Below are 17,951 nucleotides of genomic sequence, written 5' to 3' on the forward strand. Positions count from 1 at the left end.
TTAATTTGCGTCTTAGAAAATATCTCACCTCTCCCTTTCAGTATTTCTGGTATTTTATTTTGGAAGTAAAAAGAAACAGAACAAAAAAAAGTGCATTTTAATAAAGTAGTTTCTAGAAATAACATTTTAAGTTCTGTATTAAGAGTAACAATATAAAAAATGTAACAGTCTTTCTGTTAACTCCCTGAATACTTGTGACACATATTTTTAAAAGTAAAATTCAAGTCCTGTTTTGGACTGTAACAGCAGTATATAAAATGTACTGATGTGTGAAAGATATGGAGAAATTTAAAAGAGGATGAAAAATTGGTTATAAATGCCAAAAAAGTTTTTCTTATACATGAATTTTAAATTATCAGGTGAAAAGTGCAATATTCTTATGGGTATATACATCTAAGTTAGGTGATAGGACTTCTGCTGTGAAAATTTATCCTGTGGTGTTAGTAACAAATTACTAAATAGTTTTTCAGGCAGAAGTCTTTAATTGCCTTAATTTGTTACCCACAAAAGTAATTTTTTTTTTTTTTTTGCTTTTAAGTTGGAACTCTGTGGGAATGACTGATATGAAATTTATTTTCAGATAGTGTCCTAGAATCCTACATAGGATGGTTTAAAGGACTTGTCTTTAATTAAAAGTGCTCTACGCTTAGTGAAAATCCATGTTAGTTGAAGGATTGATTCTTTTTTAAAGGAATGCTGCAAATTTTTCTTGTATGGGTAAATGTCACTCTGTTCATATCTTCGCTTAGCTGCAAGTCAAGACTTGTACTATTCTGCTAGGTTGTCATAGAAACGCAGTTAACTGTCATCTCGACTCAGACTGTTGATGGTTTTATTTGTAGGTTTGCAAGATTATTAAAATTTAACAAAAATTATTGATTTGCCTTTTATTAACACTGAGTTGTTTTCCATGGAAATTAAAACTGCACAAAACCCTTTTTTTCTGCTTAAATTTCTTTAAAGGTGAAACTATATTAAATCTGCTTGATTTTTTTTAAGTTTTTATTTAAAATCTGATAGTCTACCGCAGAATAACCTCCATGCATTGTATTTTTGAATCATTTTCCATTTTCTTTGTTTACAGCAAGCAGAAAAAAAAAAACCTTAAAAATTTCACCTTTAGACTGCTTTCTAACTTAACATAAAAGATACCTGTCAGAAAAGCATGAAATGCTACATCAAGTGCCTAATATTGGAGTTTTCATTTTATTTATGATTTTTGAAGCCTAGCACGAATGCTTCAGTGAGCTGTGTTGTGAAAGTATTTATTTTTGTATATTTATGTGAGAGAAATTATTTAGTTTTCACTTATAAATAAGACCGGCAAACCTTATTTACAGTAACTTTATCTAATGGTCCGTGGATGAGTGCTTTTATGCAAAACAGTCAAGAGGCTAGAATTAACTTTTCACATTGGATGCACATTTGATGTCCAAACTTGAGCAACATGTGGCATCTTATTATAAAGACTAGCATTCAGGATTCAATTTGTATTTAACACATTTACTTCAGAAGGCACGTGTCATCTTTGCCACATTTAATGTTAACTTTGTAAGGATTTCGATTTCTTGCTTGTAGGTACATAAGTAGAAGTGTTTGTTGCTTTTTGCAATTTTCCTTTATATAGGTTTTTTACACTTGGTTAATTAGCTATTTTGAGAACAAGTCATTTTTGACATGATGGCTCCTTGGATTGACTATTGTCAATTATTTTTTTTTAATTTTTATTTATTTATGATAGTCACACAGAGAGAGAGAGGCAGAGACACAGGCAGAGGGAGAAGCAGGCTCCATGCACCGGGAGCCCGACATGGGATTCAATCCCGGGTCTCCAGGATCGCGCCCTGGGCCAAAGGCAGGCGCTAAACTGCTGCGCCACCCAGGGATCCCTGTCAATTATTTTTTTAAAGAAGTATAGGTATTTTATTTTTTAGGCTTTATAGATAACCATGCTTATTATACTTTTGCCACTATTCTTAAAGTTATTTTTGGAAGGTTAGTAGTGGGTATATCATCTTTGATTTTTAATACTCTTAACTAAATAACTAATAGCTTGTATATACTGGGGAAAGAAAATTTGACACCTCATCAGAGACATGGAATATTGATTTTTAAGAAAGATTTTATTGAGCAAGAGATTGAGAAAGCAAGAAAGTGAGGAAGCATGAGCAGGGGGTGAGGGGGAAGGAGAAGCAGACCCTTAGCTGAGCAGGGAATCTGAAGCCGTGCTTAATCCCAGGGTCCCGGGATCATAACCTGAGCTGAGGCAGATGGTTAACCAACTGAGCCACCCAGGAGCCCCTACCAATTTTTTAAAATCAGATTTATTGCTCTTAAAATTTTATTATTTATAGCTAGCCTGCACAATGGCCCCCAGTGATCCTCTCCTGTTATTCCTGATCTTGTGACCTCCCCTCCCACACTGAATGGTAGCTGACCTGTATGATCAATAGGATACTGCAGACGTGTGATCTCTTAGGCTAGGTCATATATAACTTTGCTTTCTCTTGGATCACTCACTGTGGGGGAAGTCACTTTCCATGTCCTGAGGACCCCCTGGTAACCCTAAGGGGGGAGAGGTCTGTGAAGTGAGGAACTGAAGCCTCCTGCCAACAACCAACACCAACTTGCCCATTATTTGAGTGAGCCATTGTGGAAGCATACCCTAACCCCAGTCAAGCCTTCAGATGGTTGCAGCCTCAGTGGACATCTTGCCTGCAACCCTGTGAGAGACCTTAAGTCTGAACCACCTAGCTATGCCAGTCTTGTATTACTTAGCCACAAAGCTATTAAATTCATGTTTAAATACTTAAAATAATACACCTTTATTGTTTTAAGTTAGTAAACTTTGGCATAATATGGTATGCAGCAATAGATAACTAATGCACCTGCTAAATACATTTTTAAACATTTCCTATTGATCGCATCGTTCATAGTTACTTGTAGGCATAGAAATTGTGGAGGTTTCTGTTTGTGATTTTTAACATCATTTTCCTAGGCATTTGGGTAGTGTGTTATACTGTAGAGCATTCATAAACCATTTGAATTTTGGCTTTGTGTATGTTCTTTATGAAATTAAAATTTCCACTAATTTCTGTGTACTGAACATCTATAAAATGTTTTTTTTTTGTAAAATGTTATATTACATATAACTCCAGTATTTATTTTTTTAAGTCAAGAGAATGAGGTGTCTGATGTTAAGTCTGTTTCATGATGTTTGATGAATATCATCCTTTCTATGTGATGATGTGGTTCTGTGCCCCAGAGGTAAAGATTTCTTGTGGCATTTGAGTTTGCATTTCTGCCTGGTGTGTCCTGCCAGTCATCATCTTCACTAGGCCTACTCTACGGGTCTTTTTTTTGTTGTTGTTGTTGTTACTTATTTTTTTATTTTTTTTTTACTCTGACATGCCTCAGTGTGATTTTCTTCATATTTATCCTGCTTGGGATTAGAGCTTCTTGAATTCTGATCAAGAAGGTTGGTGGGTTGAGGTATGTCAGTTTTAGGGAATTCTCAATTCTTACCCTCTTTAACTGTTGCTCTTGCCTTCCTCTCCATTTTCCTTATTTTTCCGGGACCATAATTGTTAGCCCATTTCCCTGTGTTCCACATATTTCCTATTCTTTTCTGCATTTTTTGTTCATTTTTCTACTCTGGCTTTCTTTGGGATATTTTTTGACCTGTTTTACACTTCACTAATCCGGTCTTCTGCCAAGCCATCTGTTGCGTTCTTAGTTTCAGTGACATTTCTCACTCTTAAAATTTCCATTTTTTTTCTTTTTTGTGGATTACAGTTCCTTGTTGAAAATTTCTATCTTTTCATCTATTTTCTCCGTTTCCTCCATTGTTTCTTTGAACATATGAATCATAGTATGTCAAGGAGTTTTTGCTAACTCCAGGTCACCCATGGGTCTGTTTTTATGGTCTTTTTTTTTCTCCTTGATTTTTAGTTAGTTGGTCCTGTCCTATGGCATACCGGGTGATTTTTTAAAATTGATTTTATTATTTTTTATTCTCAGTATTGTAAGTGAAAAGGGTAGAGGCCCCAGTAGTTTTCATACTCCAAATAATTTTCTTTCTCCCAGGAGTCACCCTTTTACTGGACAGGTAGGTTGGGGGTTATATACATACTACCTTAATCCAGTCGGGGTTTGAACTGAGTCAAAGACAGATTGAAGTTTTAGGAAGCACTTTTTTTTTTTTTGTATCCCCTGGGGACCAGGAGTTCTAGTTAGCCTGTAGTATTCATCAGGACCTCATTTGTTGGTAATTCCTGAACTCTGTTTTTTCTCTCTTCGAGCACATCAAGGCAGCTGGTTTGCATTTTTCAGGCTTTCTGTTTAGTGTTTTTAGCCTCATGCCCCGTATTCCTTTGGGAAAAGTGGCTGTGTAACAAGCTCCCTTCTCTGCCTTTCTCCTTCACTAGAATCTTAGCTCCTCAAGCCTCCAGTTTTGTTACTCAAGCCCAACAAGTACCGGAAGGTTTGCTGCTTTTCCTTCCGTTAGCAGTATCCTCTTCTGAGGCAGAGCTTGGGTTCTCAGCCTCTTGTCCTACACCCCGAATTGGTCTTTACCTCCAGGGAGAATGACTGGTGCATGGCAACTCCCCTCCCCCATGCTTTCTCCAGTTTTTCCACCATCTTGGAATCTTGGCCCTTCTAGCTCAGGTAGCTTAAGCAGCCCTTTTCACTGACGCCTCAACTGTTGCTATGTATTTCATTAAGGCTTTCTAGTTGCTGGGTGGGAGCATTGGCGTGCCTCCCTCTATTCAAATGTTAGCTGGGAAGTGAAGATGCTACAATTATTTTGAAGGGAATGTCCATGAGTAGATTATTTTTATGAACTTCTGTTTTGGTGAGCTTTATTCTGTCACAGTTGTTGGTACATGCACATTTTATAGTTTCTCATTATGAATTGATACAGCAAAATAACATCTTTTTCTGAATCATTATATTAATTTTTATTATTATTATCCTTGATTTAATTCAGAGCCATCATAGTCAATATAGGTTCCTAACTTTACTCCATAACTGTGCGGATTAAAGATATCCTACGATACGCTGTATCAATAGTGAGGTTAAACATATAGTTAGTAATAATGCATACAAAATGGTTAAGACATTTTAATGCATTTAAGAAAAATTTTTTAACATTAAGTTTATTCAGCTGAAGGTAAACAATATGTTTTCTCACAAACAGGAATGATCACGGAGTAGCAGTTTTTAAAAATATCAAAATATTTTTATCTGAGGGTATAAATACATTTTGTTGGATATAAAATTTCAAGTTTCCTTTCTTTGATTTTTTGTAATTATATTATTCTAACTAAAATGAAATATTCTCAAATCTGACAAAAATATTTAATCTTGAAACACAAAGTCTTTGGAGGTTTATTGTATTACTCTCAGCTGCTGTGAGCATTTTAGATCCACGAGGTCAAACTGACAAGTATTTTTGCCCACACATCTTTTATTGGCATATGTGGCCACATAGTTTTGTATTTACCCTTATATGCCAAAGTTGAATACTGTCGGCACTAGGTATGTATACTCCTGTTTTCAACTTTTGAATGTTTTCTGCTGGTGAAGTTGTAGCAGTTGATACACCCAGTTGGAAAAAGGAAACATGAAGATCTTACCCTTGAGCTGTAGTTGTAGTTATTGACAATCAGTGAGGAAGTCATCTCTGGGTCCCCCTTAAGAAATGTGTTTTGAGTCTGACTATTTCAGATGAATCTGTGACGGCTGTCATTTTCTCTGCTTTTTGTGCAGGAAGAAGAAAGTGAAGAGGAACCCAAACTGAAGTATGAAAGGCTTTCCAATGGGGTAACTGAAATCCTTCAGAAGGATGCAGCTAGCTGCATGACAGTCCATGACAAGGTAAGGTAGTCCTTCTAGAGGATTCTTCTGTTAAGTTGTCTCTCTTGCAAGTTTGTTTATACTTTGGAGTCTTGATGCTCTTGGTGGTGGCTTTTTCCAGTAATTGTGTTTTCCTCCCTCTCTTCCTTTCTTCATCCTCTCCAACAAAAAAATGAAAACAACAACCAAAGACATTGTAGTATGTATTTGTGTACACACACACACACACACACACACACCACATTGCAAGAGTGTATCAAGTAGAATTTAGATATGAAAGATTTATAGCAAGTAGTTCTTGGCAACTCTATCACTTTAAATTCCTCAAACCCTAAGTAGTAGAGTTGAGAAGTGTTAAGATTGGAAATGGTGTAGCGCTCAGTACTTTCATAAGAGCAGAAGAGATTACATTGAAGGTGTTAGGAATCAGTAGAAAGACCCCAAATGATTACTCATATGTCGTATGAATGAATTAAAATATTCCACATTTGAATCTTTGTTGTAACAAATCAGGTTCGAGTCCAGTTTCCATACTGTGTAGCACCCTTAGCCTGTTCTTGGACCAAAACAAAATGTGTTGTGAGAAGAGTACTGGAGGCCACACAGTGTGAACCATTGCCCTCTTCCTGAAGGGCCCCAAGAGTGAGGCAGACTCCTCAAGTGTGATCCATCTCCTGGCTTTGCCCTGTGTTATCAGCAGTGCCTGTGCCTACCCTTCTTTTTTTACTCCATCCTGCTAAACAGATTCCTGGACTCAACACATTGATAGAATGTTTGTTCTCTCTTTAGCAGAAATGCCCTCGTTTGGGGCACCACTCATTTGGCCTTCCCATTGTGGCCACATCCCAGATTCCTCTTCACTTTGTTTCATCCCCTGAAGACTGGCCTTGTAGTTCTTGTAAACCTCTCCTTCCGTCTCGCTTCATCTTTCCCTCCCAGTAAGGCCACGTGGATGGCACTTGTGCCTGGAACTTGAGGATCTTTTCATGTCCTCACTCTTGACCCCTTTTATCCCTCAAGCTTTGGTATTAATTTTCTGACTACCCTGTTCTGTGACTTTCAGGAGCTCTGATCCTGAATCCATTCCTTGCTTAATTCCCTGCCTCTACCAAATGGTTAGCTGTCCTCTCGCTTTACCAGTGTCTCCAGTTCTTTTACAGCCCCGTCCTTTGTCTCCCCCCTCAAGCCACTGCAAACCCTGTTACGGATTTGTTCTTCATTGGCCCTGTTAGTCCTCAGCCTGTCTTCTCAGCCTCTGTCCCTTGTCTCTGATGATGCCGTTTCTACATAAGTAAGAAAATCCAATCTCTCAGGCCTGATGAGCCTCAGCCCCTGACCCCTTTCCCAGCCCATGGAATTCATGCCCATCCTTCCCCCTCGGAGGCTTCCTTCCCACTCTTGTTCTGCACTGAACTTCATATACCCCCTTCCCTCTTAGTGGTGCTCACCCTAGCCCCATGTCACCGCTAACCTCTTTCAGGGTCTGTAGGTTTGCCTGTCTTGGGTATTGCCTAGAGATGGACTCCTACCTTGTTTACTTTTGTGTATATGGCTTTGACTTGGTGTAACAGTTTTGAGGTTCACCTGCCATGTAGTCTGGATCAGTCCTTTGCTCCTTTTTGCTGCTGAACAGTATTCCATTGTATGGGGCAGACAGACCATGTTTTGTCTGTCCATTCACCGGCTGACAGATCTTTTGCTGCTTTTAAAAGTGTGGATCTCCCCGTTCTTCTATACAAAAGCTTTGGGAGAAGCTTTCTTAAGCCATTCTTTTATTATTCTCTTGATCACTTCTGTGATTCCCTTCTGGTTCTTTCACTTTCTCCTTACCTCCACCTTTCCCTCACATGTTGGTTTTCCCAGGATTTGGTCCACTACCCACATTTCTTTGTAGTTTGTACTTTTCTTGATTTTAAATTTCCAGACTTCTCTGACCACCCACCCACTGATGCCTCCCCAGAGTAGTGTACTGCTTTATCCAGGTGCCTCTTAAAGACTTCTTCCTTTTGTTCTTTTCGCACACCCATAACAAACTCATGTTCTTTTCCCTCTGTAATCTCACATCTATTTTGTGTTTTTTGCCCTATTTGGCGGCATCACAGTCTCTTTCGTCATCTAAGCCAAAGCTGACTCCTCCCTTGCTTCTATGCAGTCCCCCTCCCCCCAAGTCCTGGTGATCCCCCTGCCCCTCCTCCCCCCGCCTGGAATCAGACCTCTCACTTTCCTATCTAAACCCCTCTGCTGCCTGGTTGCCATGATGATCTGTTGAAAATAGAGGTTTAAAGCTCTCATGTGATTTTCACCACCTGCTACATAAAGTCTCAGCTCTTAATGCAGTAAGGCCCTCTGAGATCTTGCCTTCTTCTGTAACTGGCTTTATGTCTAACCACTCTCTGCTATGTGGGTGGTGGTCTGGTTGCAGTGCTTGGCTGTTTTTACTCCATCCCTTCTGCCTGGATTCTCCTCCATCCCACCTGCTTGAGCCCACTCCCATCCTGAGCCCTTGTCTTTCAGTTTAGGCATCTGTCATTTCTCCCAGAACACACACACACACACACACACACACACTGCTAGCCAGTCTACTTTCTTGCAGATTTGCTTTGACTCTGGTCCATCCACAACGCTCCTTTCCACTAAAGTAATCTTCCAGAAATTCGAATCTGATCATGTAATCCTCCCTAGAATTCTGTATTGGTTTCCTGATGTCTTCATGATTTCGACACCCTTTCCTTTCCTCTCCTGCTTTCATCTCCATAAATATTCAGGTGCTTCCTATGAACCAACCTTTCCAGACTTATCACCAGTCTCTTCCCCTGGGCACAAAGTGGATACTCCTGCCATATATAACCACTTGTAGTTTCTTGACTTTGTTCTACTTTTTATGTGACTCCATGCCTCTGAGCAAGTTGTATCCATTCTGCCTAAAATGTTCTTTCCACCAGCCTGTTCCATCTGCCTCAGGTTCTACTGTGTAACTCCTCCTTCAGTTAAGTACATCTGATACCTGCCATGTTCCATAGGGTTTTTGGAGATGCTGCCATTTTAGGCGTACCCTTTAATTTAAATTCAGTTCATCAATCTTTTTAATCTATCTCCTTTATGACCCTTTTAGGTTACACCTGCTTATTACCTAAGCATATATGGTTGAATCTGAATGGATGAAATGGAGAACACAGTTTGCCTGCCCAGAGATCAAACTTTGTTAACACCATAATTAAACCAGCTTGGTCAAGGAGTCTTCTGACAGTGGGAACTGTAATCAGTGCTGACTTTTAGAACACATACTCTTAATCTGATGCCCATGAGGCTTCTGATCCAATTGAGAGAATCTTGGCTCTTAATTCAGGTCCTAGCCCTGCCACCCGATTGACTGTTTACGGGAAGTCACACCAGCTCCCAGGATTTAGGTTCTCATGTGTAGTTAAAGCCCTCCCTGCTCTAATGTTTTGAATACTTTAACTGCTGTGGGGAACTTAGATGATACTGTACAGCTGATCACATATGAAATGGGCTCCTTTATGGTGTCCAAAGGACTGCTTGTCATTTCTTCTGCTTGTTTACTTTGCACAAAGTCCACTCATTCAGAGTAGAAGCAGTTATGCTAGTGGATGGGATGGGTCAGAATGGACGTCCATCTGGTAGTTTACAAAAGTCAAGATTCTGTATTTAAACGGGAAGGGGGCTAGTTAAATCATGCTTATTCTTTGCCCATCCTGGATTTTAAGTGTTCTCAGGTTAAAAAAAAATTAATAGTTACTAATAGTTACAAGAGCTCAATGAGGCTTTTAATGCCTAGAAAGAGTCACATTGAAAGGATTTGAATTTACTTTTGTGATTTGTGGCCAGTTTTGCATTTTTGTTATATTTTTGAATAATCAAAAGCCTTAGTAAGTGAAAGTATGACTCATCAGTAATATCAGGACCTGAATACATTTTCTAAGACCTATACAGTTATCTTATCAAACTTGGGCTTTTTTCTTTAAAAGCAGTAAAGTTGTTTATTTTTAAAAGGCAGCAATAATTTATTGAATCCAAATGATGAAATGTTTTAGTAAACGAAAGGTAGCTTGTCGTAGAAACCACTGCATTTTAATTTTTTTTTTTTTTAGCTAAAGCGATGGGGAGGGGAAGAGGATCTTAAGCAGGCTCCATGCCCCAGGCATGGATCCCACTACTCTGAGATCATGACCTGAGCCAAAATCAAGAGTTGGATGCTTAACCAACTGAACCACCCAGGCACCCCCAAACAACTGCATTTTTGTTCAGAAGTAACAGTAATTACGGTTTCAGATTGAAACTATAAAATCGAAATAATTACTTTGTTTTCTATCTTAAATATTAAATGAATCAAGCTAGTAATTTCAAAAAAGGAAAAAGGAAAGGAATTAATAATATTTGGGTACTCTGCATAGAACTTTTAAAACTTTTGATAGAATCATTGTAAGTATCATTCGAAGTTCAAGAATGGCCTTCACAGAGGTATTAGAGAATCACCCAGTACTGAAGCATTTTTAGGATCCAAGCCCCTTTTCTTTTTATGAGAAGAATCAATACTGTTGAATACTTGGGGTGCAGTGAGCTTTTAAGGTTCATTTTTTTTATCATAGCCTTGGAGAGAGGCAGATGTTTGTTTTTAGTTAGTATTATGCATGGTTTTTTTAAATTATTATTCAAATATTGTCAGAGTCACCGTGGAGAAAAAATTACAACCATCTGAGCCATCTGAGTCCTCTGTTTCTGATTAGAATGTTCCTTCACTTTGAAGGCAGTGTCCCGGTTTGGTTTAAATATTCAGACTAATTTCCCCCTAGAATTACCTCTTGCCCCTTCCTTTGCTGGGCCCAGGCATCCTGTTTCCAGCAGGCTTGCTGTCTGCCCTGGATGAGTAATCGGCATGGCACCCGGTGCATTCAGGCAGGCCTGTGTGGTGGAATCGTCATACCTAGTTATGTCTGCACACCTGATGTTTTATTAACCAGTATTGATTTTTTTCCCCTGGGGACTTTTTTTCTTCCTGAAAAAAGGCAACCTTGCAGGAGTGAAAGGCATTGCAGGGGATGAATTTCTAATGAACCCCTTCTTTCCCTTCTAGTGACTTCTCTTTAATGTAGCTTCATATTTTAAGTGCCTGAACTGAAATTTCATTTTAAGCAATTCCATTTTGATAAAATCCTTTTAAATCTGGACTTTCTGTAAGGTTATTTTTTATAAAGATTGTGCTGCTTGACTGAAACGCTTAGTAGCGCCTGTAAATTTGAGCATTTCATTATAGGTTGCAATGAAGCATGCTCACTTGCAATGAAATACATAGAATTTGGAACTATTTGAGTAATGCTGAAAGAAGTAAAGAAGAAAAAAAATCTCATGTCATATTTCAGGTAGTCCTAAAGTTTCTTCGTGCTTTTTTAGGGTTAGTTCAAAGAATTAAAGGAACAGTGGAAGTTACAAACTGTTTCAACTATTTCGTATCATAAAATGAATATGTAGCTCATTGGTTATTTTGTGGCAGGAAAGGATTTTTTTTCTTGCATTAGAACTTAAACATTTACACTCTGTATTCTACATTAACTTTTATAGAGGTATCTAAATGCTAAATGGTAATGTAAATACTTCCAAGCTTTTTTATCTCTCGGCATAACTTAGATTTTCCTTTCTAAAAAACAGTCATACTTTGTCATGTGTATATATTTGTTAAACTTAAATGCTAGCACAGATTTACATATTTGCTATAAATTAAGGGGGGTTTGATCATTCCCTTCTGACTCTGAGCTCAACTGTAGGCTGATTGTGCTTTCCCGGCTGCAGTGGAATTTGTGGCCTCACTCCATCAGGCATTGTGTACAGACCGCTTACACACCGTTAGTTGTCAGTGGATGAGGGTCCTCATGAGTCATTCTGACAGCCAGCTTGCACTCTCACAATAAAATAGGCCCTGTTCTGTTATTTCCCTGCAGCTGGAAACAAGCCTTCTCCAAGGAGTGCATATCTTCCAAGGCATTGCAGATCACTTACACATTCAGAGTCTTGACTTTGAAAATGGTTTGATTTACTAAATGTATACTAATGGCACATTAACAAACTGACCTCTCTGTCCTTCTTGCAGTTTTTGGCACTGGGCACACATTATGGCAAGGTGTATTTACTTGATGTCCAGGGGAACATCACTCAGAAGTTTGATGTAGTAAGTATACAGTATGAAATAATGTATGAACTAGACTTTGTGCTGAAAATTCGTGCTTTACAGTATTGGTTTTAGCAGTTTGTGGTAATAATTTAAAGAAAGTGCCTTTATCAATTAAATCAGAGTACTTAGAATGTAACTCTGAATTTTATAGTATATGCTAAAAATTTATAAAGGTGAACGAAAAGTGAAAGAGGTCTGTACATTTAATATTTTAACTGCATATCTTTCTATGTAAACCCCATTTAAAAATTTATTTTTATAAATCCATTGAATTGTAATTCTTTAATTATAGTCATTTTGCCTTAAATGGAATATTAAAATGCTTCTATATGTGTTCTTTTAAATTAGAACAGTGTGGAATATCTAGGCGAATTGTTATTAAAAGAAGAAATACTGCTTTTATTAGTGAATACTGGCCCTGATTTATATACAGGGGAAGTTGTGAAATCCTTAAAGTGTGAAGCCCCCTCATTTGGTCAATTGTCAGTACATGTCCCACCATCTTCTGTAGATGCCAAAGGTAATTGAAGATTGATTGATCACCTTGCTGGTTCAGTTTATCTCTTCTAAATATAGAAGGCTAATATTTTATGTGAATGTTTTGGCGCTTGGATACTTAGGGGATTATATCGATTAAAGAGCTAGGCTTTTTAATTTTTTAATTGTGATTTGGAATCATCGAGGATGAAGGAAAGGTGGAATTTGAAGCTTGACTCTGGTGTTTAAGATGTACCTTGAAAGTTTCAAGAGCGTCTGTGGTTGTGCGCATGTGAACATTCGGGGTGAACAGGGTGCTCATTTGAGAGGCAGGCGATACTTTTTCAAAGACCGCATGAGCACTTGTTGAAAGACTGATCTATTATAAGGCATTGGTGCAGTTTATAAAGGAGACCACGGTTTCTGAAGTTGGCACATTGTATATGAAAGGAATAGGTTGCTTCGTTTTCCTTAAAAGAAATTGAACCACTGAATGTTGACAGAATCTTGGGAATAGTCCAGGGAGGGACTCAGGCGCGCTAATCATACTACTACCTTAGGCAAATTGTGGGTTCTTGTTTTGCTTCAGCGTCTTTCAGACAAGAGGAATAAATGTTGGACCCTCCCTGTACCTCCTGGACACCCATCTTAGTGACTTAAACGTTTGTCTTTCAGTCGCCATCCATTCAAACGTGTAGCTGATGCTGGGAAGAACTCTTTTTTGGGGTGTTATCTGTATCTCCTCACCGTAAAAACAAACACAAACAAAAAGCAAAAAGGAACAACCAAAAAAATCTCACCCAACTGGTCTCTTGAACTTTCTGCTCTAGGTAGAGGATTATGTGGTGCTCTGCTTCTAAAGACGTCCTTTAAATATTGTATAGAAACTACAGTGCTTGATTGTTGAGGTTCGTGGGTATACCTGCTGGGTCCATTGCCAAAAGGGAAGCCAAGAAAAATGCTAGAGGAGTTTATTCCTGTGTTTGTTCACTCATTCATTCAGTCTTTGTGTCTACTCAGTGTGAGCCTTCCCTTATCCTTTTTGATGTCAATTTTATGTCAAGTATATCCTGTATCCTCTTTTAGGTAATTTATGGTATCATCTCTAAATTTGCCCACACTGTTTCCCCCCCTTTTTTTTTTCCAGTCTATCTGTATGGCATCTTGAAAGTGAAGTTCTTTAGAGCCTTGCCTGTCCACCTGCATTTTTTTTTTTTTTCCTTTCTTTTCCTGGCAGGAGAGGAAGTTGGTTTGATGGTATTATGTTTACCTTATCAAAGAATTTGATAGTCTTCTACAGAAGTTTTCCATGAGACCCTAGGTTCTTCATGACCATTATTACCATAGTAGGCTTATGGCTTTCAGGTGACAAATTTCATATTGCCCTCTGTTGAAAAGAACCATAGTCTACAGCTTCTCATCTCCGAGTTTTTTTACTATATTATTTTCCTGTATCTGATGATCTGATTGCTCTGTGGGGCTCAGTATCACTCCTTTTAAAAAAGGATTCTTTCGTTTCTAAAAATACTAGTATGACTTGAATTTGCTGCTTTTCTTTGAATATAATGGTTGCCATTTAATCCAAAACTTTATTTTTCATTAGAAATGCAGTGAGAGTGAACACATATTTTTAAAAATTAATGAATAAACACTTTCGACTTTAGTTTTCACTTCTAAGTGGGAATAATGGAAACAAATTAAAATTAGATAAGATAATAATACCTTATGTTTGCATAATACCTTATGTTTGCTTATTGTTGTATGCATATTGTTTATGCAATATGCAACAATATTGCATATTGTTTATGCAATAAACATTGCATAATGTTTATTCCCACAGGCAATATCTCTTCACCCCAGTCACTGCATTTATAGTTTGATCGTGGTAGTTTTGTTTGGCACAAGGGTGGGGCGCGCAGGAATCTCTAACAAAGTTTCCCAAGGGATTCTGCTATTTGAGCTGAGATGGAATCATTATTGCACTAGAGGCGGTCTGACTTTACTTTAAATACATATGAGGTAAAAGAAATAAATCATTCTGCATGTTGAAGAAAGATATTTGTTTTCTCATTAATATTTCAGGAGAAATACTATGTGGCCTGCAGTTCCACTTGTAGGTATACATTCAAGACAAATGAGTGCAATGCGTATGTACGCGCGCGCACACACACACTCACACACAAAACATACATATAAAAGAGTGTTATATTGGTTAATTCATAATAGCTCCAAACTAGAAACCACTCGGATATCATTCATAGAATGGATAAGTTAATTGTGGTATATTCTGAGCAATTAAAAAGAACAGATTGTACGTGTAACAACATAGATGAATTTCACAGACTTAATGGTCAACCAAAGAAGCCAGACACAAATGTGTACGTGCTGTATGCTTCCTTTTATATGATGGTCAAGAAAAGGTGACACTAAACTGTGGCAGTAGAAGTCAGATATTATTATTTGACCTGGGAGAGAGCACAGGAGAATCTTCTGGAGTGGTGGTAATAATTTCTATTGTGATAGCTTCCCCTATATATACATATGTAAAACTCACTGAACTGTAAATTAGAGATTTGTGCTCTTTAGTCTGTATTTTGCCTCAATAATATATACACAGAAGTAACTGTTCACTTGTATGTATCTGACCTTGAGCAAAATTCAGAATTCAAATTATCCTTTGTCTGTTGAAGCAACTCTTCTCCTCACTTCTAAATATGAGCAAATTTGTTAAGTTGGTCTCCTGTACAGGAATCTTTATATGAATGGATCATGTCACTGAGATTATTCCTACACCTGTATATTCTTCTACAATTACGTTAAATATATAGATAGAGAGGATTCTGTGTTACCCAGCTATCTCTGACTGTTATTTTGTTGCTTGAGAGTGAAAACCACTGAAATGTTGCCTTATTTTTGCATGTCGATAGTCATATTTCAGAATACTTAAAAGAAATATCCAGATATGTTAATGTTTTAACGACAGAGGTGGTTTTTTTTTAGAGGTCATTGCTAGATATCAGTTTATATTAATGCAGACTTAATTGATAAAGTTCACTTCTCCTTAACTCACAGAGTCAAATGAAAGGCCTAGCTTTTCAAATTAAGTGCTCATGTTACTAAGAGAATTGCCTTTAATATAGATCAGGCCATATTCCCCCGAATAATGGCTGTCTTAATGCTTACACGGTGTATAACATAGGACTTCAAAATTCTTAGGGGATTGCGAATATCTTTTAAACGTCCACATAGTATTTGTGCCCGTATAATGCCATTAAATTATAGTAGTTACTTTCTCTTAAATACCTTCCACTTTCCTAAGCATATTAACTTAAGGCTTACTGATTAGGAGTGCTTACTTGGAAGCAATGAACAAGTTATTTTGGAGCGTTATTCCATATGTTTTAAATCTTTGTTCTTTTAAGTGCACCAGAGGGAGAGCAGAGAACTCCACTGACCAAACATAAATTTTTGCTTTTTACCTTCATGTGTTTTTCTTCTTTTGCTTGAAATGGAAAATGATACGGCTTTGCTGTCTCGGTGCCATGGCAGGAGATATCAGATAAATACCTATAAAATGGATGGTTACAAAAGGAAAAGGATAAGAAAACAAAATAAAACAGAACAGGGGCTTATTGGGCATTTTGTATTAAGATAAATACCAATTTTTTTTAAACTAAATCTCTTAAGAGGTAGGTTCAGGATTCTCCTTGAACTCCAGATAGCAGAGTCTCTTGATAGCAGAGTCTCTTGATGTTTCTATTCCTGTTGTTTTGTTTTATTTTTTTTTAATTTAGGATTAAACTAACACACTGTATTTCTTACTGCTAATCTTTCATACTTCCTCATGTTCATATGCTAATAAAATCTCTGATCTCTAGCAGAATTTAAAGTAGATTTGCAGCACAGTAACTTAACATCCCTTTCCTAGAGGGTCCTGGTTTCTGTTTATGCCCTGCTCTCGCCCCCATCAGTCTAGTTCCTGTCTCCAAAAACACTGGGTGACTTCCCAGGTGGAGTTATTACTCTATCTAGCTCAGCACTCAGGACCCTGGTTGGTCAAGTGGCCAAACCTACCTTTGTGATCTTCCTTTTAGTTTCTTTGTCCTCCAGTCATTCTGATACGCTCACCATTTTCTGAGTATTGCCTCAGACGTGCATGTTTGCTTCCATGCTTTTCATCACATCTTTCTGGAATGCCTTTCATTTTTCTTTCTGTTAGTTCCATTCTTTCTTCTGAGATTTGAACCTAAACTTCTACTTTTGGAAATTAACCCTTTTATTCAGTAATATTTATTAAGTGTTTAACATGTGTGTAGATTTTTCCTAGTCACTCTGGATAATTCAGAAAGTCATCAAAGTTTAGAAGCTCAGGAGACTTAGATCATTCTAGATATAAAAGATGCCAGGTACGGAAGCCTGAAGGAAATAGGACTGGAGCTGCTTCGGGTCTGTATTCCGTGCTCTCCAGATGCCTGCTTGCCCTGTGTATTCGAGACCTCCTTCACATGCCTAGACATTCTGATCAGGTTATTTCCCCTACCTGAGTGTGAAGAGGTATTCATGTGATTGGTTCCTGGCCTGTGAATGACCATGGTGTCATTTCTATCTCTGGCCTTTGGAACTTGGCCATCTTTCGGATTGCGCTCCTGCCCTTCTGCTTTCTTTGGCTTAGAGGAGTTCATTTCTGATATAGATCGGCTCCTCTTTCCTGTGTTACTGAGACGTAAATGTTATTTGTAGGATCATCCATCTTTTTTTCATGTTTCAGGGAAAAGGGCTTATCTGCCCTTTTATCTCTTGGCTAAGGTAATCCTGAAAAACTTAGTGTTCTCATAAGCTTCTTAGACTGCATTAATAATATTCACAAATACATTTTATCCTCAGCATGATTTGATCTCTTCCTCCTTTGTGTTATTGCCACATCTCGATCATGTGGTACTTTTGTTGAGATTATTTAGCATCTGTCTTTCTTCCCATAGAATGTGAGCTTCCTGAGGGCAGTTTCTGTGAGGAATTTATCTCTGCATCCTTGGTGCTCAGCATAAAAACTGACAAATAGTGAGGAATTGATACAAGTTGGCTGAGCTCTAATAATTTCAAATCTGTAAACTTCCTTATACCTGGACTGCTTTATACCTTCCTTTGCCATATCTGGATAGTTGTGTCTACATTATGGGAAATCATATGGACATGACCATTTATTTGAGAGTGAATACAAATACCATGCATTCGTTATTACCCTGAGGAGCCCATCTATTTTGGGCTCCTAATGGGGTCAGAATAATATTGGGGTGACTTGTTCATTAAAAGAACCCTTAGAGCAGATCTAAAAATGTAAGCAATCATTGAACAAAGAAATTCTGCTCTCCTCTTGGTCTCATGGCACTTACTTATCAACCTGAAGTAAATCCCATCTATAGTATGCTCTGCC

The 17,951-nt window shown here is 37.9% G+C and overlaps 1 protein-coding gene across 4 annotated transcripts in view; it reads left to right on the forward strand.

Moving 5' to 3' along the window:
• The window catches only part of VPS41 (VPS41 subunit of HOPS complex), a 166,338-nt gene that overhangs the window by 29,381 nt on the left and 119,006 nt on the right, over window positions 1-17,951 (forward strand). For all 4 annotated transcript variants that reach the window (XM_055300997.1, XM_055301001.1, XM_055300999.1 and 1 more), the window contains exons 3-4: window positions 5,773-5,880; window positions 11,963-12,040. In XM_055300997.1, coding sequence (XP_055156972.1) covers window positions 5,773-5,880; window positions 11,963-12,040 — 186 coding nt within the window. The remainder of the gene's footprint in view (window positions 1-5,772; window positions 5,881-11,962; window positions 12,041-17,951) is intronic.

The sequence above is a fragment of the Nyctereutes procyonoides genome, unplaced genomic scaffold (genome assembly GCF_905146905.1).
Source record: "Nyctereutes procyonoides isolate TBG_1078 unplaced genomic scaffold, NYPRO_anot_genome, whole genome shotgun sequence".
In the NCBI taxonomy this organism is placed as follows: Eukaryota; Metazoa; Chordata; class Mammalia; order Carnivora; family Canidae; genus Nyctereutes; species Nyctereutes procyonoides.